The following is a 24,574-nucleotide window of genomic DNA, read 5'->3' as shown; positions in this document are numbered from 1 at the left end:
ACTTTAATAATTTCTAGGTACGGGGTGGCATTAGTTGGAGTGCGCCCAGCAGAACTACCGGAATTCTATGAAGAGACCATTTTGCTGAACCCAGGCCCTCGACATATCATGAAAAGCAGTGACACTTGCTACTACATGAGCATAACTAAAGAAGAGAACTCGGCGTTCGTAGTTGCCGACAAGCAAATTGAATCAAAACCGCCGATACCTAAAGATCAGACTGCATGTAGTCTTCTTTCTACCGAGAGGAAAAGTGCAGATACTGAGGAGTGCAACCAGCTGGCTAGAACTGACGGTAGTAGCGTGCCTCAATACGACCTCCCACAAGTGATTCTGCAAGTTCCCGCGAGTACCACACCAAATGCATCGCCATCACATATCAATCAAGCTAATACTGTATCATCCGCTAAATTTACCGCTACTAGTTGTGAGTGTTACCGTTTGATAAACGCCCAGAGTAGACCGAATTCACTGCTGTAAATCAATGCTCCAGATCAGTTTCCCTGATCTATGAATTGGCAATAGTATTTACGGGAACAATCAAACTATATTTTTCTATAGCTATTTGATGGAAACCCATCGTAATGTCGATTGGTAGACAGATCAAAAAATATTATGTACTATTGAAGTGGTTCATCAGCCATATTATGTAGTGGATACAGTCTGCCCTTTGATTTGAAAGCTTTATTTTACATAAGTATAGGTAGGTTATACCTATACCTTTCTGAAAGTTTGAAATTAACTACCGCTGTAAAGAAAAACAAATTTCCACTTATGAAGATACTACTGTAAACTTTACCACTAATTTCTCTTTCAAACCTTGACCTTTGATACAATAATATAATGTAATATTTATAGTCACTCAATGCAAACTTTTAACAGACAAGACATTTCTGAATCTAGCTAGAGCGTTAAAGGTAAACTGCATGCACGTTTGAGAGTTTTGATAAGATTTCTTAGATCAAAAAAGCATAGAAACAGAAATAAAAGTAAAATTTGTGACCTCAGCTTCACCATTAGAAGCATTAAAATTTACAATAGCTGTAATTAGAGACTTCATGCATGATAAAATCAGTCAATTTTAATCGATATGTATGTAGATGTTGTACTATGAATTTTATTGGTGTTATTTATTGTGGTTTGATATTTTATTATTGCATTTTAGTATCACGCGTTTTATTCAAAATTATATATTACATTTCGATTCAATTATATTTTTTATCATATTGAATCAGTTAAGCAATTATGGATTGCCTAATTGTCATTATTGCACATAAAATACAAGCATTATCAAGCATTTGGTTAATCATCAGCTAAGCACCATTATTTATTAATCAATAACTTAACGGTGTGCAAAACGGGAATAAAATCACTGCCTTTAATTCTAATCTATTTCCTCTCTCCTTTCCTAAATTCCAATTCTAAAACTTAAAGGATATCTCAGGAATTATCAAAAGTAAAAATCTTAAGAACATCTAAAACATTATAACAATTCACGTCTTTCAGCAAGATACGGAGAGGGCACTACATCGGACTCGTGGGCTCTAAAAGAAGCAGAAGGATCGACCGATAGCCATTTACTGTTGCCAAAGCCTGATAATCCAAACTTTTTAAGTCCTGATGCTCTGAGTCATCGCCGAGGTAATGTATTTTAAAGAGACCTTAAACTTCAGTCATGTGTATTCACGCACAGCATCTAATTAACTCAATGAAAAATATAGGGAGTAGGAGGCCGTCGATACTACCAGTTCCGGACATGGTATCTACAAGTCTAAACATACTATCCGACAACCAAGATGACGATGCCGAGGGTGATGAGAGTGAGGACGAACTAGAAGACGATGTCCCGTGGAGGTCACCTTCCGAAAAAATTGCGTAAGCCCCATGGCGTCCCGAAAAATAGCATAGTCTTCCTGCACGGTCCAATATGTTTGCGAAATTGTCATGTCAACGTTCTGATCATTTTGATATCTCTTCATTCCAAGCATGAGATTAAAAACGAAAATAGTAGATTGTGATGTCCCCTGTAAGTGGCAAAGCTAAAATAGATGTGGCATTGATGTTAGGTAATATTTTCGTAATTAATCTAGTGTCTACTCACTATTTTCATATTTCATAAGCATTTTCAGTGTTATTATCGATTAGTATTAAATAATGCAAAAAAAAAGTTTACTAATGATATCATAACACTGAAAGATAAAATACCATCCTTTCTTTTACTCTTTCTTAATTTGACTGACGATCAGAATACTTGTTAAGTTTCATCAAACTTTAATGGCTATGACTTATTTATCCTTCCAAACAAATTTTGATGCATCCTTATCAAGTATTTTTTGTTATTGTGAGTCAATTCCATTATTAAGTAGAGAAAAGATGTTTCTTTTTTTATTGACTACTATTTTATTACTCCACCAACAAACTTGTCTTAACTCTTTCGAGTATTTCATTGATGAGTTTGTCTTAACTTTTTTTCACTTTGTTATTTTTGACATTCATTAGGTAGTGAATGCGGATCACGTGCTGCATGTCCACCTGCACATTATGTACGTGTCAATTTTTATATTTTACCTATCTTCATTGTGCACATAGCTTAACCACGCGTTCAAAAGTTACATATACATAACATCATCTATTTCTTTATAGTTATCTTCCACTTTAACCAAAGAACCATTATATTTTCGATTACCTGAATCTTCATTTACATCCATATTGCTTTAGTTGATGATATTGACAAACAAAACAAAAAAAATGATACAAACAACATCGAAATTTTCTATTCTGGTTAACGAAAATCTAAACTTTAACCTATTGTATTTTTCTTTTCTATAAGTTAATTATCTTTTTTATATTTAATTTAGTGTCAGGTTCACGCAAAATTTACTTATCAAAACTTAGCTTTGTATCGCCAGATTCAACACACATTCAGTTTATCCATTCCATTGACAATGAAATGAACACGGCACTTGCTTTCTCAGTCTTAGTGTGAATCTTACTTATTTGGCACTTCTGTGCTGACTATACTGTGCATTGTGTGTATATACCCCGCCCCCCGCACCGCCCCCCGCCGCCGCAGTGACGACCTCTCAACCAGCAGCTTCTCAAGTCTCTGTGGCAGCGACGTCGTCGTCGCGCCCAGCGCCTGGCGGAATGATTTCACTAGGTAAGCCACCAGATTCCGTTGCGACTCTCATCACGATTCCCACATAATTTCAAGGACTGCCAACCCGTGTTTTGTGGACTTAAGTATCTCGTCCTTGTTTTAATTTAGATTTCCATTGTTATATTGTATTTAAATTTATAAACCAAACCACTTTGTGATTTTACATTTGATTAGAAAATCCTGAATTGGTATTTCTTTTCTTTCATACCACGATGAATATAAGTTTTATTTTCTATAAAACATACTTATACAAAAACTTGATTTAATTAAGACGGATACTTTGAGAACGCCCTAATGATCCTGCCGAAAGTTGGTATCTATCTACACACAAACTACTATTAAAACTTCCAAACTTGTTAATTTGTGTCTGTAAGTGAGAACATCCCTCTGCACAAGTCCTTAGGCGCATGATAAAATCCTAGTATCCTCATGTTGATGTTGAATGTTAGACCGTGTAACTACTCAATGTACCTGTTAGGTAAGAAGCTCACTGGATCAATAATTTAGAATAGTTAATAATGATATCTTTAACTTAATTATTTAAATACCTACTTAGTCATTTTTATCTTTAACTCTAGTAGATATAGTAAAATTAAATTTTTAATAATTCCAATTTATTGAAATCTACCTAGCTTCTGTAAAGAGCTTTGCTTTTGCCTTTACAACTTAAACTTTTTGTCTGATCACCCGCACAAAGTAAAAAATGACTTTGGAATGAAATATTATAAACATGTTTCAAACATATATCAAAGACAATTTTCAGGATCGTCAAAGGTTTTCCTCCAGTATCGCCATTCATAGGAGTGAGTCCTACTCTGTGCTACTTGCTGAAAGAGAAGAAGCCACTGTGTTGCCTGCAACTGGCACAAGTGTGCGAGCACTGTGCCTACCGGAATGCCAAGGAGTACCAGTGGCAAAACAAAACCATCATACTGGCCGCAGACTATGCCTCGAATGGTATCTACAACTTTATAATACCACTCAGGGCTCACTTCAGATCGAAGACTTCGTTGAACCCAATCATTTTACTGCTGGAGCGCAGACCGGACATTGCATTCTTAGACTCCATATCCTACTTCCCTCTTGTCTACTGGATGCTGGGTTCAATTGATTGGTGAGTAATGGAACTTATGCAACTGCGATTCTTGGTAATTTTCATAATTATTTATTTTGGTCTCATATTAATTTGTTAAATATCATTGTTACAGTCTGGATGATTTGCTCCGTGCCGGGATAACTCTGGCGGAGAACGTAGTGGTCGTTAACAAAGAGCTGTCCAACTCGGCTGAAGAAGACAGTCTGGCAGACTGCAACACCATCGTGGCTGTACAGACGATGTTCAAGTAATTCACTTTTATGTTACCGTTGTTTTATTTGCGACGCTTTTTCCTGTGTGTGTGTGTTTTTTGTATTTATGGCTGAAGCGACTTTAGGTTAACCTATGAACTAACTATAAGGCGCTACTTATGCAAATTTTAAACTGCAGAGCGAAAGTACATTGCGTACTCGTGTTATTTACTTTCGCTAGCGGAATGATTTAAACAAAAGATTTGTATAAAACAATACTGGCATATACATTTCAGGTTCTTCCCATCGATAAAATCAATCACGGAACTGACTCAATCATCAAACATGAGATTTATGCAATTCAGGGCACATGACAAATACGCCTTGCACTTGTCTAAGATGGAAAAGGTACTGTCGATTAAGTAGAATTTAATTAACATTTCTTTTTAGATGACGAGACAGAATTAACCACTATTTGTAAAGCCGTATGTTATATGTCCGCAGCGAGAAAAAGAACGGGGCTCACATATATCCTACATGTTCCGACTGCCATTTGCTGCTGGATCCGTGTTCTCAGCTTCGATGCTTGATACTCTACTGTATCAGGCCTTTGTCAAGGACTATGTCATTACATTTGTGAGGCTACTGTTGGGAGTAGACCAAGCTCCAGGATCAGGATTCCTAACTTCGGTAAGTTTAGTATTTATGCAATTTATTAACCCATTTGATTAGCTCGCCATTGAACTAAACATCAACTTGTACGTGTTCGAGCGAATGTTTGTTTATTTGCGAATGATCATTAAAACTATTGTTAATATTAATTTTACTCAGCGATTTTTAAACGCTAGCGATGTCCGTTTTATGCGGTAGATGTAAGTTTATTGAATTAAGAATTTTGGCGCAGATGAAAATAACCAAAGAGGATATGTGGATTCGGACATATGGACGATTGTACCAAAAGCTTTGTTCCACCACGTGCGAGATTCCAATTGGGATCTATCGTACTCAAGACACGACCATGGCGGATGCGTCGCACCACGTGAGTATGTCGCCGAAGACTCCATCAAAATGGTTATGGTCGCGCCTCGCGAGAATGCGAACATCGTCGGTGAGTCAACAACTCGTACAATCAAACAATTCTTTCCTTGAATACAGCCTTTTGCTATCATCCAACACTGTCCAATACACATCAATTTCAATTTTGAATTCTAGTGCTCAAACTTTCAAGATTTTTCTTGCATCTTGAAGAAGTCTTTTCGCGTCATGAGTTTCCTGTATCTTGACACTATTAAGATTGTGGCGTTTCTTATTTTTGTAAAGTACGTGCGTATCTTGCATTTGTCTTTTGAAGTACACAAGCTTAGTTTACCTACTTTCATTGCAATCTGCTGAAGATTTGCTTGTAATAAACAAAAATGTATCTACCGTGACTTCTAGGGTGTCCTCAGCACCAATGGCTGGAAAGAGAAGTTTTCTTTGACTATATTTGCAACAGATCTATTAACTCTTGTTCAATAGACCGATGATCGCAATCCCGCCAATTATCCTTGTAGTATTTGTTGTAGATCACTGTTTGCATGATTAGCATTCATATAGAACATGGTAAGAATATCTTCAAAAAAGTATGCCTCATTTTTTTTAACAGAATGAGAAATTCTTATTTTTATTCAAAATCTTTTTCTACACTTGAAACCAAACTTAAATAGGAGTCATTAATTTGTGAACTACATTTATTATAGTGTCATCAAGGTATGTTACACTATTATATCAATTATTCATGAAACCAGATTGATATTGACTACCTGATTACGATTTTTATCATAAATTAAGCCAAAATAACGCTGTTTTATTAACCCTAGTAATGTAAAGTGATTTTTATTCTTACATTTTAGTTACTTCGAACATCAACTTGTAGCTGTTAATATCCAAAGTTATAATCCAAAGATCTTTGTCTCGATTTGAAAAAAAATATGTTGATACAAATTTTTAGTTTTTAAAAGAATAAGTTTTCTTGTATTCTTAATAGGTATGTAGAATATTCAATATTTCCTTAAAGGTAAAGGCAATAAAAATATAGGTATTAATAAAATCATTTTGCTTATGCTTTCGCATGCTTGTCGTAATTAGTTTACTTCACCTTCACTATTTATTTAGAGTCTGTTTTCACATTTCACTCTATACCTACACATAAAATATATAATTAATTATGATATTAATATGTTTGAACTTGAAATACAGTTAATTAATCATTATATTATTTATGGATGTTAAATCTAGATTATTCATCATATTTTTGTCTAACATCTACAAAAATATTTATAAAGAATGAAAAAACTGTCAAAACCTTTTAACGAACCCAAAGTAACTAAACTCTACTGGCTGCAACAGGCATTCAATAAGACAATAATTGATTGCACATACATATCCATTGGTTACAGTAACATCCTACTTACAATTTTAACAATTTAATTTGCTAACAATAGTTGGTTCTGAATGTCGTGACCTATGTATTAGATGTGAAAGCTAGGTGTAGGTAGACAGTACAGAAGCGGGACGGTTGCAGCCGGAGAGCGGAGACGGGGCATGTAGGACGCAGGAGGCGGGGCCCAGCCGCGAGGCGTCGGGCTGCCTCGGCGGCTGCTACGGGGAGAGGACGCCCGCGGTAAGACCTCACACACCATAACTTCACACTTCGCCGTTTGTATGACCTCCTGGTATACTAAATAAAACTAATTCTCGAAAATTGAAATTTCACAATTTTGCTCTAAAGTAGGTTAGCAAAATTTTTAGGGACAGCGTGAAGAGATTTTTTTCAAAGTTAGGGCTACATATTCAAAATATTGAATACTATACCAGTCACTTGAAAAAACAATATTGATGTTAATCACCCTGCTTACCCAGAATTCTGTATAGCACACCAACGCATAATTCATATTAGAGAGCCCGCAATAACATTAGATTTCGTAGATGTCTTGGAACGTCCCATACATATTTAGTGGTCTAGAGATTAGCTGATGATCTTAGATGTATAAAATAACACCTGTAAAGATATGTAGTGCTCGTGTGACATAGGTTTAGTCTAAAACTGAATTATACAGTGACGGGTTAGTTAATAAAAGTGTAAGATACTAATCAATACCAAATATAATAATAAAGAAAACATGACAATGCAATCTAATTACACAGGAACCGTTTTAAAATAAGTATTCCAACTACACAAGTCAAGGACACAAAATCATAGGGATTCTCATAAAAAAAATTGGCACTTGTTTCACACTGATAATAACACAAATGAGTCCACCACTGCTCGACATACATTGTTTTCTCCAGTGCCACAGTACACAACACTCTTACAGATCCAACCAAGGCTTTTGCCTTCGACTCATTACGCGAGACTTTTATTTGGCGAACAGTTTGCTTACTGCGAAAGCACCCATATATACGATATATGAAAAATACTATCTAGGTTTTCCACTAGATAGTATTTTAAGGAGTTTTTACTAGGTATTATAGCAACTGATTTATGACATACTACACACAGAACAATACATAACTTAGATACATCATCACCGGCAAATTGACAAATTAAGCTCACACATGTTAGGTCTTCGACGTTATTAACTATCTCTGCCTTTGTACACTTGTGCACAAATTTAAAAAGGAGCGTTTCCAACTGACATGACGACCGAATGGCGTATTGGTTAGTGACCCTGACTACTGAGCCAAAGGTCCCGGGTTCGATTCCCGGCTGGGGCAGATATTTGTTTAAACACAGATATTTGTTCTCGGGTCTTGGATGTGCCCGTAAAATGGCAATAGGCCCGCATTATTACATTGGGACTAACATAAACACTGGCGAAAAGTGGGTGCAGCAATGCACCTCTGTCTACGCCGCATTACCGTACATTAGTAGAAGGTGTGAGTGTTTATATTCATTATTTATTTGTTTCCAACATGGCGGCCAGTATTCGACGAGCCTGGCGGACGAGGCGCGTGACAACCACGCGCAGCAGATCGAGCGCGCCGAGATCGCCAACCTCGTGCGCTCGCGCATGGAGTCGCTCAACCTCACCGGCATCGACTACGACGACGTCAGCGAGAAGCGCAACAGCCTGTCCTATGTTGTCATCAACCCGAGCTGCGACCTCAACTTGCAGGAGGGGGATATTATGTAAGCTATGTGGAGCATTATTTTCTAAAGAATGATGTCTTAAAGGATCGTAATTATCCTATCTGGAGTATCTTGCCCTCGTTATTTTCTTCCGCGAATAGGTAGAGAGTAGTTTTAGTTGAAGTTGTATTATTGAACACTCAGAATCGGTATACTCATCAGCATAAACAACTGCATCTTTTCTAGCTACCTGGTCCGGCCGTCCCCGTTCTCGGCGCAGAAGACCTTCGAGCGCCACAACAGCCGGCGCAAGTCGAACATCAGCTTCTGCTCTCAGGCGTTGATCCAGGCGGCGGGCGCGGCGAGCCGGCGCGGCTCGGGGCTCGGCGTGGCGGGCTTCGGGCCCCCGCGCGCGCCGCCGCTCTCCACCACCAAGGCTAACAGTCTGTCGCTGCCCGACAGCCCCACCATCGTCACCGACTTCCGCGGCCGCTCCAACTCGCTCCGCGTCGTGGACGACATCCTGCTGCGGCGCTCCAACTCGCTGCGGCAGGGGCTCAGCGGCGCCAGCTCCAACCGCCGCAAGAGCAGCCTCGAGGAGATCGGCATCTCGCACTTCAACTCGCTGCTGCAGCACCAGCAGCAGCAGCAGCGCGCTAATGCTATCAAGATTGCTCTGAACGGCAGCATCGGGCTGGAGGTGACGCCGCCCGAGGAGGTGCCGCTGCAGCGCCTGGCGCTGGGCGGGCTGGGCGGGGCGGGCGGGGGCGGCGACCCCTACGAGCCCGCGCTGCCGTCCACGTCGCGCGCCGCGCTGCCGCCGCCCGCGCCCGACCCGCAGCATCTGCACGGCACCATCGTATGATATCACCTCATGTGGGGACGGCGACTCGGTTCCGTGGTGAGGAACAGGTGGAATTAGAACAAGTGGGCATTTTACTAGCTGTTATTTTTATATCTTGTACACTGTTTCTTGGCCTACGTCCCCTGTACGACGGACGGAACTATCTTCCACCTTGTAGCGTCTCTGCACGTAGTGTTAGTGAGAACGACCGAGGATGCATTCGCGAGGGCAACGTTCGTGATAGTTCGAATGCGTCATGCTAAGAGCTGTTGAAAAAGCGGGAACAATTAACATATAAGAGAGATATACTAAGTTACGTGCTCTATGTACATAGATGAGCTTCTCTACATATTGCTGACTAAACTTTTTATATAAAAGGTGACATCTAAGTAAATGTTTTAAATTTGCACTGGGAATATTATATTTCTGTAAATAGAATATTATGAAAATTTTAATTAACTTACATAAAATGTAAACCCGTAGTGAATTTCTTACTTAGTATACAAACATATTAAATTATATTATATTACTTACTTAATTAAATCAATTTCAAACTATAAATCTGGAAATCATAATCAATTCCAATAAACTACGATTAGATTAACTGACAAACTCGAAATGTATAACTCGATAGTTCAGACCTACCTACATAGAAGTGAGCAAACATATTAAATGTACGTGAAGCATCACCCGGCTTGTTATTTACCGTCCCACAACATATACCCTTCTTAGGTACTATTAGTAACAGCCACATAAGGTATAAAATACATTGTAGCCATATAATTCTGCTTAGACTCGATATAAATGAGTAGGTACATCGCACTTTCACAATGGACGGTGCTTTAGCATTAAGTTTTAAGCAAAGGGGTTTTACTTAGAAATCCTGCCTATGTTCAGTTTCCGAATCATATATTATATCATTATGATAAAATTCACAAAAACAAGGATCATGGTCTCGGTAGAAATGAAAGATAGTGTTGGATATGTAATGAAATGTTTATTTAAAAATACCAGAATAATTACATACTTAATTGTTTATTTATAAATCTAAAACTAATGTGAATTTAAAACTATATAATTAATCATAATTAATATCAGTGCCTACCTATATATCTTATCCGTGCCATTCATGGGCCAATAATGCTTGTATCTATTATATAACGAAAAAAATATGTATGTCGCAGGCATCTGGTTTAATCTCCTGTTTGATTGAACCGCTAGCCCGTTAATTGGATGACGCTACTCAGTTGAATGACTAAAGAACAACTCGTCAAGTGGTTGACTGTAACGTCCAACGTCTTGACTGAACGTTATTCAGCGAAGTCGTTAAATGGGATATAGTATAGCAACTTTGTAATGTCTGGTTAGGATGAACATGACCATACATGAGTCAACAAAAAGACTATGTTACAAAGCTCTCATCTCACAAATTAACTAAACAATAACAATAAACGTACCTTGATATTGTTGATCATAATTATCCAGTTTCAGCACATTTTTTTCTTTGAAACTATCCGCCAGCGGTGAAATAATAGGTAAATCCATGTTGTCACACTATTTTAACATAAATAACGCACTTTAAAGCTACTTTACTTGCAAAAAAAAACAATACAAGTGCTTTTTGTGTCAGCTGTTCGCTGTTAGACGCCATATTTGTTTTATTCACCACCTGACTGATTTTAAGTCCGCTAACTAGTTGGACGTTTTGTGACGCTTGTACAATCAACGTTCGGCCTAGTCATACAACTGAATAGCGTCATCCAATGAACGGGCTAGCGGTTCAATCAAACAGGAGATTAAACCAGATGCCTGCGACATGTATAAGTCAAATTAAAACTTAGGCGATAGATAAAAATCTGTGCTGGCAATTTCATTTATTTTCCTTTTAAAACCAAGCGATATCGTAATAAAACAACCATATTAAAAAATCAGGTTTTTGGAATAAAAAAATATGTATTACTTATACATTCATTATAAATATGTCTTTACAAGATATCATTTAGTAATCTTGAAGAAATACTCAATATTTCATGTTTCACTTCTAACATAATACAACTGATATACCTACCTAATAATATATATGTACCATGACTTATTACCCGCACAAGATAGAACCCAGACATACACGAATAACAGCTACTTATCGTCAAAAATTTCAGCCGTTAACATTTTCAACATTTCCTTTGTACTTATTCAACGGGCACTTATTTGTTTACATAACGCGTATTTACCACCCTCCATATGACAAACTCATAACACAACCGTGTATCTCTAAATATAATAATTTCACAGAGTGACACTAAAATGTATATCCACCCAAAAAGGAGCTCTTTACACAAATTACAAACAGTTTAGAATACTCACGTGAGAGCCGTTACAACTAACAACGCCATCTATCGCAGTAGCTTGTCACTAGTGACGTTGATGATCTGCAGATGGTCGGCGGTGGCGGGGGGCGCGGGGGCGAAGGGCGCGGGCGCGGAGGCGGGGTCCGGTGCTAGGGAACTGTTCGGGAAGTGCCCGTGAGCGCGGCGGTGACTCGCCAGCGCCGTGCCCTGGTGAAGACAACAAATAAATTGTTAAATGGATCTAAATAGCGGTATTGAAGTATCGCTCAGTATCTTCACTGTCTCGTAAATGTATATTTGGCCCCTTTCTTCATAAATGTGAACGTGAGTGAAAGACACGCATGCTCAAAATAATCAATTCTAATCCTTTGACCAACAGTAGTCGACTGTATTTTTTGTCACCAACACGATAAGAAGTCTACAGGAGTTCCGGACATATTATGTATCATCATAAACAACCGAATAACGCCATCTAGCGGTCAGTTCACAAACTACAACTCACCTGAATGAACCGGTCGCCGCACACGTCACAGATGTACGGCTTGTCGCCCGTGTGACGTCGCACGTGCAACGTCAAGTCGTTGCTCTGGGAGAATGCTTTCTCGCAGTAAGTGCACTTGTACGGCTTCACGCCGGTGTGGATGCGCATGTGACGGGACAGCTTGTTGCTGCGAGAGAACGCTGGAAACGCAAGGGTTAGGGTAAGGCCTATAAAAAAATATAGCTGCGACCATAGACTTAGAATATTATACTAAGTCTATGGCTGCGACGACGCAACGCACGCACCAATGGCGCTCTTAGAGTACATTGGTAGATTTTTTTGACCTCAGAGATGATAGATGCTTTTAATAGATGGCAGCACTGACAGTCACTTTTTACAGATGGCAGCACACGTCAAGAAATCGATCCTACGACATGGTATTGAATTAACGTTCTGTATCTATGCATATCGAATATGATATGTTGGCTACAAAAAGGGTAAGCCGAACGAGCTTGACTCGGTCAATGGATCTACGAATAGATGAACAAGTCTTGTTTTCTACAATATTTGGTTTTCCATACATAGTTATTAAGGCTGCCAAAATTTTCAAGTTATAAATGATATTTTATTTTTTTTTACTATATTAGGAAAACTTAACTAATTTATTTTGTAGATAACAATGTCAGGGTAGCTTATGTTTCACAAGTTTCCACCTCTAGGTAGATTAGTTAGGTAGTATAGAGAGAGTTAACTAAAGCTATAATTAGACTTAATCTAAAAATACACATAACTTTATAAGAAATAGAGGGAGTTAAATTATAAAACAAAAAACAAAGACTTACAAAGAAATCAAACTAAATTAAACTAACTAGGTTTATGAGAACCAAAGTAGTCAGAAACCAGCTCATTGGAAATAGATGCTATGCTATTGATAAAAATGTCCATGTCACTGTGGTCACGCAATATATTATTTAAAAGATAAGGTACACGCCAGAAGAAAGAGTTCTGCCTGTAGTTACTTGATACAAGGGGGACATAGAACAAAGACGGCTGACGAATTTGCTTGGTTGGAGTGAAAAATTTAATTAAGGAAAGCAACTCAGGGCTGTCTACTAAGCCGTGAATAATTTTTAAAAAGAATATAATGTCAGCTATTTGACGGCGGTTGGATAATGGAAGTAGGTGATGACGCTTGCAGCGATCATCATAGCTGGGATCAGCTATACCCGTCCTGTAGGACAAGTATCGTAAAAATCTTTTTTGTATTTTTTCGACCCTGTTAATATATTCATGATACCTAGGATTCCACACTTGTGAGGCATTCTCGAGTATGCTCCGAACGTATGCACAGTAAATTATTTTTATAGTTTTGATTTTAGTGAAATTTCTAGATATTCTAATTAGGAACCCCATTGATTTGATAGCCTTCGATAGAAGTTGATCAATGTGATGATCAAATAAGAGTTTTTCATCGTGAACAACTCCCAGATCTCTGACCTGATTGACCCTTATTAAATCGGTGTTTTTCAGCGAGTAACCAAACTGAAGAGGGTGGATTTTGCGAGTAAATGTGATCAGATAGCACTTGGAAACATTAAGATCCAATTTGTTGGCCAAGCAATAACTATCTAATCTACATAGATCAGACTGCAAGTCAGTTTGGTCGTCTGCGCTACAGATCCTCTTTGCAATCTTCATATCATCAGCAAAAAGGAAAAGCTGAGAGTGCTGAAAGCAAGATGTTATGTCATTAATGAAGATTACAAAGAGGAGAGGCCCGAGAAGGGACCCCTGGGGAACTCCTGAGGATATTTCAGTAAACGGAGATAAAAAACCGTTTACAGCAACAGCCTGAGAACGTCGGGTGACGTAAGATGAAAACCAACGAAAAAGGTCGCCATGAATTCCCAACCTATGTAACTTGCACAAAAGTAAAGAGTGATCTATATTAAAGCAAAAGTACCTTTGTTGCAAACTTTGCACACGCATGGTTTCTCTCCGGTATGAGAACGTCGGTGGCACTGCAGGTCAGACGATCTGGGGAACCCTGGGAAAAATGAAAATAAATGAGTTATTATTAACTGAGTATATCGTTATCAACTGTTATAAAGTCTATGGAGGAGCGCAAGTGCTGCCACTCCTCCATTCAAAATGGAGGATCCTCCAAGCAAACTAGGTTATTGGTTACTGGTGGCTACTGCCCGACGGTTCGGAGTTGTTTTGCCCTTTGAATGATGAATTATGTACTGTTATTACTGTTATGAGAGTAATTCTTTAGACGATTTATAATAGGGGATCGAAGTGTGATAGTTTCGAACTTCTGCAATACATAGTTGCTAGATAAAGTTTACTATCATAAAGAAAAACATTAATTCACTTCAATTTATCTATTTCCATCAGTCACTTGCGCAAAAATGTATTGCTCACTCTCTCATGCCGCTAACGAAACTGCGCGAGCAAGACAAGACAGATAGAATAGGATGTGAAAGTAAAAATGCCATAATTAACTGCCAGTTTCAATAACTCTATCTACCGATGACTGGTACTTTATTACTTTCATACGATTTTGACAATTTGTAACTTTGAATGTGTCAAAATAGTATGAAATTAACTACCAGTCATGGTAGATAGAGTTATAGAAACTGGCAGTTACTGACACCATTCTAAATTCATTCCATCGCACATTACCTTTCCCGCAGAAGTCACACTTGTACGGCTTCTCGCCGGTGTGGCGGCGCATGTGCACGATCAGGTTGGACGAGTTGTTGAACGAGCGGCCGCAGTACAGACACAGACACGTGTTGGTCTTCACCACGCGGCGCGGCGAGTGTACTCGGCGGTGCGACCTGGAACACAGATGGATAAAAATATTTACTACGTAAAAGATACATAAAATCTCCATTACCTATCATAAATATATGGGGACATCTCACACACGGCCATCCAACCGTAAAGTAGGCGAGCCTGTAATATGGGTATCGGACAGCTGATATATCTACACAAATACAAAGATACATATTAAATATACATATTAACACCCATTCCCGAGTACAAATATCTGACTTTAAACAAGTATCTATCACAGCCGGGGATCGAAGCCGAGACCTTCGGCATAGCAGTCAGGGTCACTAACCTCTTTACCATTCAAGCGTCATTAATACATATATAGTTATTACGTAAAAGATACATAAAAATTCAGAAAGATGGCAGAAAACAATGAAAGTTTACGTTTACTCGCATGCAAAGTGGCGGCTCTAGCGGAAACTAACATGAAACTTTTGAAGAAAATGTATGCCAATGCCAAATACAACGTACACTTGTTTTGATCACGTAAACGACGTTATCGTGACGTAAGGCATGAATAATTTATGTTGAACAACGCCACACTGAATAGGAACCGAAATAGGTAGTGACGCGCAAGTATACAGAGCGGAACGCTAGCAGTTATAGTTAACAGACTTACTTCATGTTATCTTTCCTGCTGAATCTCTTCTGACAAACGTCGCACTCATACGACTTCTCCAAATGCGGCATGTGCAATTTCGTGTGCTTTATCAACGACTGTTTATTGTGGAATACTCTCTGACACGTATCACACTCGTAGTTCAGTTCCAGTTTCGTATTGGTGTCTATGAACATGACCTTGATACTTTGGCCTTTGTGTGTTTTTAATATGTGTTTGTTGAGGGTGATCTCGTATGCGAATTTATCTCCGCAGGTAGGGCACGAGTAGGACCGCTCCACGGGCTTGCAGTTCAACCGGTGTTTAGCCGCCGTCTTCAGTGAGCAGAATTGCTGTAACATAGAAAGACCGAGTTGTTGTTGACTTTAGAAATTCAAAAGGATCGTTTTTAGGTAAGCATCCACCTTTCGGCATCGTATGTAACGGACGCATCGCATTTAGTATTCTAAGTGCGTCCACTTTATCCGCGTTGCCGCCGCCGTACCTCCATACATTTTAAACAATCCGTTTGGTGTGATACGTGTACGATACCGATTGATGGCGTTTACCATTACTAGGAAAATTTTATGACATTCGCAGAAGCATTCGGAGGTTTGCGCGTAACACACTAATTGTGACTACCGTATTAGTATCGTATTAGTATAAGCATCAACTTTTCTAGTTAGGCAAGCAGGTATGTTCCTTGGCTCAACTGATAAACACCTCAAAATTCTAAACTACACGTTACAGTGAGGCCCCACTAGTACATTGCGTCGTGTCGTCCTTCGTGTCAAAGGAACGGACATAAAAAATAAAGGCAGCGACGACGCAACGCTCCATTGGGACCAGCTCAACACACTCTATCAAACGTACCTTATTGCAGATGGTACACTTCTTGGACTTGTGCGGATGGCAGTTGTCTACGTGCGCTTGCAGGTCGTCATCAGAGAACAGCACCTCTTTACAATGCTCACATGGAGTTGGCAGTAGCAGGGTTCCCTGCAACATGATGGGAAGTTTGTAGACTATGATAGGTTGTCTGGCAGTGATACCGCTTTAAGTTATAAGGCCGTCTTTTGTACTAGTTTAAGTTAAGTGATCGTGTCCTGTTTTTGTGCACAAATAAAGTTTGATCAATCTATGAAGGATGAGGGCAATCATTTGTTCCTGAACTTGGCTCACGAGAGAGGAAAGGAACCCTTGTGGATGTCTAATGAAGGTTTGCACTCATTGTTTCAGGTACACTATTATGCAGGGGCGCATCATGTCATCACAGCATTATGCCGACATAACGTGCATTTTTTTTATTTTGAGAAAGGAATTTAATATAAGGCAGCGTCTTGACATGGTTTAGCACGTGTCTTATGTTTTGATGGGAACCTTTTTTGATGCTAGACGATGTCCAGCAGTGAACGATTGTTAGCTAATTATGATGATGATGTTGAAGCTGATCACCCAACACTTACAGGTGCACACTTGGCGTTCACTAGAGTGTGCAGGGGAACTTCCTCGAGTACTTTCGGCTTCACCTCCGCGTCATCTGTAGATTCCTGTCGATCATATAAACTGTATAAAATAATTATAATAAAATTATAAATATCAAAATTATCATAATCATAAATCATAATGAAACTTGAGTAATGTCAAAGTATGGGCCCTATCGCCAACCCGCACTAGGCCAGCGTGGTGGACTAGGCCTAAACCTTTCCTTCATTGGAAGGAGACCCGTGGCCCTAGCAGTGGGGAAGTGATTGGTCATGATGATGATGATGGGCCCTAGGAAAACGACGTAATAGTTGCAAAGTACCTATTTAGTATCAAATACAATTCGATTTTATCGAAAATCGTTGTCAAAATAAGTTTGCGAATTGTAGATAGGTCTTCAATGGCTTGAGGTAAATAATTATGTTATAGAAACATCCAAGGATATCTGATTAGTAGAACAATGAAAATTTTGTATAATAACCCCAAGAATCAATCACCCCTTTTCGGCTTGCTAAACCCTTTTTGCAACACCCTGTATAACAATAACACTCACCTTCATCTTTATTAATTCAACGAGTGGCTTCGTTTCCTCATTCTTATCATCTTCAATGCATGAGTGTTCTTCGAAATCTGTTAACTTTAAATACATTCTCTTGCATCCCGTGCATTTAAATACTTTGGTATCTGAAAATATAGTAAGGACTTATGTTAGTATTCATGAAGACTCACTGGTTGAATAGGACACAAATAACCCGATGACAGGATAAGAGTAATCGGTGCGATCAACATCAACTATTATAATTTCAAAGAGTGTTAATGCATGATTGTTATCCCACAAATAGGTACAGTCAAACTATAAAGTCCTGACATCAAAGAGTGCGATTTTGCTTAGACTTTTTATGATCACCAGTTATTTACTTACTTTTAAATACATTTTAAAATCAAATACCGATTGATTATGAATTTTTAACGGATTTTTCCTTTAATAAATACAACAGATCGATTAAATACGATCTTAAACAATTAGTTAGGATCCAATTCCGTTTTCACGACTTTATAGTTGGACTGTAGGTAACTATTATCCATGTATTGCGAAACGCGCTGTAAACATACCTTTGTGATCTTTTAAATGGGCTGCTACGTCTTCTTTTAATTTGAACTTTTCATCGCAAAATAGACAACCAAAAGGCTTCAGTATTTTTACAAAGAGACCTTTTTTGGTGAGATCGTCCAGTATAGACTGAAAAAATACAGAAAAATATATCATTGAAAAAAGCAATTTAATTGTGTATAGTTCGTACAATTAGGTAAGCATAATTTAAGTTTTCAAAACAAGCCTGATGGAATGTTTTGATACCGCTATTTAAATTCAATAGTTTTGTACGAATACGATGGTACACAATCTTGATCGTATATTGTTAATCTAACAATACAAGATGACAACGTCATGATAGCGTAGGTAAATAGCACATCACTTCGTCTAAGCTTCTGACGCAATATAACAACTCCGTTTACCACCGACCCGCAAACAAGAAGCAGTAAAGCGCGCTCCAGACTCGAAAAAACTGCACGAGTCAGGGCGAGACAAAACCTATCGTAGATAGTATGGAGCGGGCTTAAGGGTGCTTACCTACATAGAGAGACTGGGTTCCCTGTATCTACCAGTACCGGTAACCTGCTGTTTATCATTCTGCGAGTGCTAGAGCATTTCCCGGTTTTAAATCTCTCAGTGAGCGCTATCTAATCAAGTTACCGGTACGGGTAGATACAGGGAACCCGATTCTTTATGTAAGCACCCTAATACTCACATCAAAAAAAACAAAATGGGACAGCTCTACTGTGCTCAGTGTGACAGGGTGTTCAAGACGAAGTTCGGACTTGCCAACCACATAAGAGCACATAACAGAGTGTAGCAAGAGTCGCTTCGTATGTTGTAGTAGAGTCGTTGTCGGATACGACGAAAAGGACATCATCAATACTCACATCAGTGACGGAGGGTTTGCTGGGCCGCCCGCGCCGCCTCGGCCCCACCAGGCCGGCGTGGCTGGCGTGCATGTGCCGCGTCAGCACCCGGGCGCTGGTGTAGCAAACCCCGCAGATGGGGCAGTACGACGCCTCGGCCGTCTTGCATTCCACTGTGAATTGAAAATTCATTAACTTATTACTAGTGTAAGAACAGGTCTAACAGCTCAAGGATATGGCACCCTCGCGCTGGCCCTAAAATGTCATAATTTGTTTGAAGTAGGACCAGCGCGCCATTTTCTTTAGGCAAAATGTTCTGACGGGCTCATCCTTCCTTTTGAAATCATTGGGCAAATTGTAGGTATTACACTAGCTGTGACGGCCTTTAAATTTTTTCCAGCGGAAATTTCGGGATGGAAAGTAGTATATGTGTTTAAGTAAGTACCTACATGTATAGAGCTTCCACTATGTTATTGTATTTTTGACGTTGCCTTATGTCTAGTAAGTAAAGTTGGTTTTCCTTTGCAGTCATCAAATATGTATGGGATTTCGAATGTCTAAAAACCAATAATATAATGGAGAGTATAATTACCTCTTAGACATATACTCAGGTGGTCCTTCAAAGCTTTTTCGGATTTAAAAAACTTCGTACAAATATCGCACTGCAGAGGAATATTGCATATGGTATCCATCGGTTCTTCCTTTTTAATTGGGTCTGTAAAATATTTTAATAAAAAGTGAAGTTTAGTTTGTAAATTAAAAACAGATTTACTTACAAGCTATTGTTCATTGTTTGTAGCATATTTAAGTTTTTTCTGTTCCATTATTTTTGTGACCAATAAAGATATCGCTATTCTATTATATGCTACCTGTTGTAATACATTGGGCTATAAAAGTACCTACCTATCTTCATGAATAAGATAAGCTCTTAAAACGTTTCATAATCTACCTAATATGTTTTCAATAAAATTGATCATTTCTTTCACATCGCAGAGTCGGCTGTTTTTAAAAGTTATAAGCTCATAGGCGGTGAATCAAAAGATAATTCTATTCAATTTTGCTAATAACGTAACTACCTCTATATTTTTTTCGGATTTCTAAGACAAGTTGAGTCTGTAGTTTGTGAAAACTAAACTTATTTGCTGTTTTCTTACATACCTACTTACATAATAATATATAGGAACTTGTATGTGCATAATTCAACTTCCTAACAAGAACGGTAAGTAGATAATGTATATGTCGCAGGCATCTGGTTGAATTTCATTTTTGGTTGAATCACTAGCGCGTTCATTGGATGGCGCCATTCAATTGTATGACTAGGCCGAACGAAAATTTTTGAATACCTGGACGGGTGAAATGTGTAGATCGTTATTTATTATACTGACCACCAATTGTACGACATTTCTGGAAAAAAAAACTATTTCTTTTCATTTCAACGTTGATTGTACAAGCGTCACAAAACGTCCAATTAGTTAGAGGACTTAAAATCAAGCAGGTGGTGAATAAAACAAATATGGCCTCTAACAGCTAACAGCTGACACAAAACGCACCTGTATTGTTATTTTTGCAAATAAATTAGCTATAAAGTGCGTTATTTGTGTTAAAATAGTGTAAAAACATGAATTTATCTATTATCACGCCGCCGGCGGCTAGTTTCAAAGAAAAAATTGTAGCGAACCTGGATAATTATGAACAACAATATCAAGGTACGTTTATTTTTATTCTTTTGTTAATTTGTGAGATGAGAGCTTTGTAACATAGTCTTTTTGTTAACTCTTGTCTGGTCATGTTCACCCTAACCAGACATTACAAAGTTGCTATACTATATCCAATTCAATGACTTCGCTGAATGACGTTCAGTCAAGACGTCGCGCGTTACATTCAACAACTTGACGAGTTGTCATTTAGTCATACAATTGAATAGCGGCATCCAATGAACGCGCAAGTGATTCAACCAAAAAGGAGATTCAACCAGATGCCTGCAACATAATATATATACCTCGTTTACTAAGATGACTTCTTTGAAGTTCTGTGGAGTCGTTTCGTGTCTTGCGGTTTAAAAGATATCCCATAGTGAAATTCTATAGACTTTATCTATTGACTATTGTATAAATATTATCCAATGAAATGTCATTAATTGACACAAATTTTGTAAAAGTATAAAGAGCGTAAGTACCTAATTCGGAAAATTGTGATCTGTCATAGGAATCATGTTAGCTGAAACGAGGTATAGTATTCAAATATATAGCATTCTTTTTGAATAAATAGGTAAGTACTAAACTTGTTCCATAAATCAATGAATGAACAGCAACATGGTTATTGATAATAAAAGTATTTGATTCTATATTTTATTTATTTTATAAAAAGTTTATTTATTTAAATCATACAAAATGTTAAAAATATACACAATAGGTTTTGAAAACATAAATAATTAGGATACAAAGGCGAACTTATTTCTATAACTTATCGAACTTATAACTTTCTTCCTGCCAACCTTTGATTGGTGAAGATATTAAATTTAAAAGTAAGTAGGTACATACTTAATACTATTTTAAGAACAACAATAAAATTATCTTATACTATACAAAACGCTATTGTCTACATCAGTTACCTAAACGTGACTCCTTGGTGGCTTCATCATTATCGTCATCATCATCGTCATGTCCCAAGGTTGAAAAGTCCATGTCATCGTAAGCGGCTTCTGGATCATCTAATGCTTCTTCTTTCACTTTCATCTGAAATTATCATTTGAATTCTTGTCTTTGAAAAAGTACTTTTGTGTAAATTATATAAATTTTACAACTTGTAAAAAATACAGTCTTAGAAAGAGGCTTCAAATAAAATTAAGATTGTTAATTAAATGCCTACACTGAAACAATGTTTACCTTAAGGTTGGGTTTCACGTCACATGCAAATGAGTCTTCGTTACTCTTAACAAGGTTTTGGAGGGCAGCATCAGATTCCTGCGATTTCCTCTTAAAATCATAAGCATTTTCTGCCTTCTCCTTACAAACATCGCAAATAGATTGTGGCATGTTATCGTTTGGCTGGATCTGAATGGCAGAGGGAAGATAATATAATAATTAGCACTCTCTATAATATAGCTGGACGCTGCAGCCGCGGCGTGGTTCATTAGCTATGTAGATAAACCTGTACATTGCATGTTCTACTAATCACATTAATATAACTTTACACAGATAGTGAACACACACATTCATAAAAAAGACAGGTAAGTAAATATGGACTAAATTAAGAAATAATAATAATAAAGTATAAATATTGTTGATTCTGTAATTAACCTACCACATCATTATCCTCCGTTTCACTCTCAGGGGGTGATATAGGCTGGGAGTCGGTGAACCATATGCACGGGCAAAGAATCGAATAAATCAGAATCAGTAATCCAAACCATAATCCCAATAAACCCAGTGCTATGAAAAGAAGGGCTATATTTTGCAACTGCATTATGCACTCCAGTTTAGTAATGTGTAGAATTATTAGCGTACACAAAAATGTAACAATAAAATACATATTACAATTTAGTTACAAGAAGAGATTATCACACAATAGCTATTTATAATATTCGCAGAAGTCGCAGGGAAATTCACAGGCACAAGTAACAGTATCAATATTACTTTAAAACAGAAGATATAAACTTAAAATGTAATCAAATTAAAAATGAATGCTTCTTCCAATGATTTTTCATGGAATAAAATAAAAAGTAAAGAACAATCTGAGAGGTAGCTTCCACAGGCACCGGTGTGTTACTGAAATATTTCTGTAACACTAAATCTAGAATCACCAACATAAGTTATTTTATAACTTCATTCATTATGTATTCACTCACCAAGTTTTGCATAGAGTGAACTCATAAGATAACCTATTTAAATTTGCACTGTGTGGAAGATGTGTTTAAATATAATCTCAAAACTAAATCAGAGCGCACGCAACAAGATCATTGTAAAGGGTTGTGTAACAAGGTTTACAAATATGGATGAGGAAAAAATGGCAAGCAAGTTACACCTTTAGACCAATATTCCAATAATGTAATGCCTTACATTGTTGAATAATGGCATGATCTGAATGGAATTAGCATATTATGAATAGTGGAAAGACATAATATATTTTTCGACATTGATTTATAATATAAATTTTACTGATTCCAGCAATGTACACTTATATCCTACATTTGTGCAATAAAGAGTTAAATAGAGCTCATAGATGAAAAAAATGCATAGTAATTTTTGCCAGCATTCCACCATTATTATACCTAGTAGATATTAATTATCCTTAGTTTCATAGATGAAAACTTTGTCTAACTGAATTATCAGTAACTAGGTGTTCCCGCGAACTTGGCTTTGCCTTAAAAAGTTTTCCTGTGGGAATTCCGAGATAAAAAAGTTTAGACCATATGTATACCAAATTTCATTCACATCCATTCAGTAGTTTTGGTGTGAAAGGGTAACAGACAGACAGACACAGTTACTTTCGCATTTATAATATTAGTTAGGATTAGGATTGATAAAATTGTATTCACTACTAGTGTTAGCACTAAAATGTGCTTCAAATGTTTAATAAAATTTTTAGTAATTATATCCCAGTCACTTTCATACTAGAAATGAGCAAGCAAGGTAAGCAACAAGCAATCCTGTATTCTCCAATGTACAGTATGGTTCCAATTCATCTGATCCCAAGAGATATAAAAATTTAAGCAGATGATAGAAATGTAAAAAAAACATTCTATGTACTCAGGTCCGGCCAATCCATTCATACAACCAGACACAGTAGATTTATAATTAGTACAAATTTCCTGGGAATTGACTAGTTACTTACGCATATTAAGGTCAGTCGATAAGTGTACATTGATTCAGCCAGGTGTAGGCATTAGCACCCACCCCACATATAACAGGTTAGCCAATGGAATCTTTGCAACCCTACATTACAGTGCATGCTTACAAATGAGTGTAAGGGTTATGCGAAACAACCAGGGTAACATAATAATGTTCATCAACATAATCAGCTTATAGCAGTCAACTGCTGGACGTAGGCCTCTCCCAAAACAAGCCACTGGTTGCGATCTATAGCTTTCTGTATCCAATCATTACCAGCCACCTTTCGCAAGTCGTCACGCCATCTAGCCGGAGGGCGTCCTACGCTACGTTTGTCTAATCGTAGTCTCGAATAATGTTATGCTCTACGAACCCGAATTCCAGTAATAGTCGTGAGAATGTCTTCCAGGCTGGTCGACCAGATTGAAACATCGTAAATGGAATGTAGTCCACAGTCTTTGGAGAGGCATGTCCGACACAATGATCTGATATCGGCTCGTGTAAAATTAGAACCAAAACTCATGGCCATTTTACAGCTATAAATACATTAAAACAGAAGATAAAATGTAGAGAAATCTTAAAATAACACAATTTCAATACAAGATACAACAAAGATGTCAGCCAT

The 24,574-nt window shown here is 37.8% G+C and overlaps 2 protein-coding genes across 9 annotated transcripts in view; one reads left to right on the top strand and one right to left on the bottom strand.

Moving 5' to 3' along the window:
- Window positions 1–10,091, top strand: part of LOC125491180 (potassium channel subfamily T member 2) — a 73,898-nt gene extending 63,807 nt beyond the window's left edge. For 2 of the 7 annotated variants that reach the window (XM_048632483.1, XM_048632484.1), the window contains exons 14-24: window positions 18–427; window positions 1,507–1,641; window positions 1,722–1,875; window positions 3,074–3,160; window positions 3,924–4,274; window positions 4,369–4,503; window positions 4,744–4,855; window positions 4,952–5,137; window positions 5,352–5,486; window positions 8,413–8,618; window positions 8,805–10,091. In XM_048632483.1, coding sequence (XP_048488440.1) covers window positions 18–427; window positions 1,507–1,641; window positions 1,722–1,875; window positions 3,074–3,160; window positions 3,924–4,274; window positions 4,369–4,503; window positions 4,744–4,855; window positions 4,952–5,137; window positions 5,352–5,486; window positions 8,413–8,618; window positions 8,805–9,423 — 2,530 coding nt within the window. In that variant the 3' untranslated portion in view covers window positions 9,424–10,091. Of the gene's footprint in view, window positions 1–17; window positions 428–1,506; window positions 1,642–1,721; window positions 1,876–3,073; window positions 3,161–3,923; window positions 4,275–4,368; window positions 4,504–4,743; window positions 4,856–4,930; window positions 5,138–5,351; window positions 5,556–7,010; window positions 7,110–8,412; window positions 8,619–8,804 lie in introns of all 7 variants that reach the window. The other 5 variants (XM_048632480.1, XM_048632478.1, XM_048632479.1 and 2 more) reach the window with 5 other exon arrangements.
- A 1,133-nt stretch (window positions 10,092–11,224) lies between these two features.
- LOC105394383 (zinc finger protein 271) lies at window positions 11,225–24,574 on the bottom strand. 2 transcript variants are annotated; one of them, XM_048632821.1, is made up of 15 exons: window positions 24,323–24,565; window positions 22,424–22,551; window positions 22,006–22,173; window positions 21,732–21,855; window positions 19,713–19,835; window positions 19,142–19,293; window positions 18,272–18,398; window positions 17,712–17,842; window positions 17,140–17,223; window positions 16,547–16,672; window positions 15,695–16,026; window positions 14,920–15,077; window positions 14,195–14,278; window positions 12,253–12,431; window positions 11,225–11,957 (listed from the first exon to the last, which is right to left on the bottom strand). In XM_048632821.1, exons 1-15 carry the CDS (start codon window positions 24,417–24,419, stop codon window positions 11,796–11,798), a joined length of 2,175 nt encoding a protein of 724 aa, XP_048488778.1. In that variant the 5' UTR covers window positions 24,420–24,565; the 3' UTR covers window positions 11,225–11,795. The 2 variants fall into 2 exon arrangements, with proteins under 2 accessions (XP_048488778.1, XP_048488779.1); XM_048632822.1 differs by lacking the exon at window positions 22,424–22,551 and having other exon boundaries at window positions 24,323–24,574.

Source organism: Plutella xylostella, chromosome Z, assembly GCF_932276165.1.
Source record: "Plutella xylostella chromosome Z, ilPluXylo3.1, whole genome shotgun sequence".
NCBI lineage: Eukaryota > Metazoa > Arthropoda > Insecta > Lepidoptera > Plutellidae > Plutella > Plutella xylostella.
Note: the sequence above shows the minus strand (reverse complement) of the source record. Positions and strands in the feature narration are given on the sequence as shown.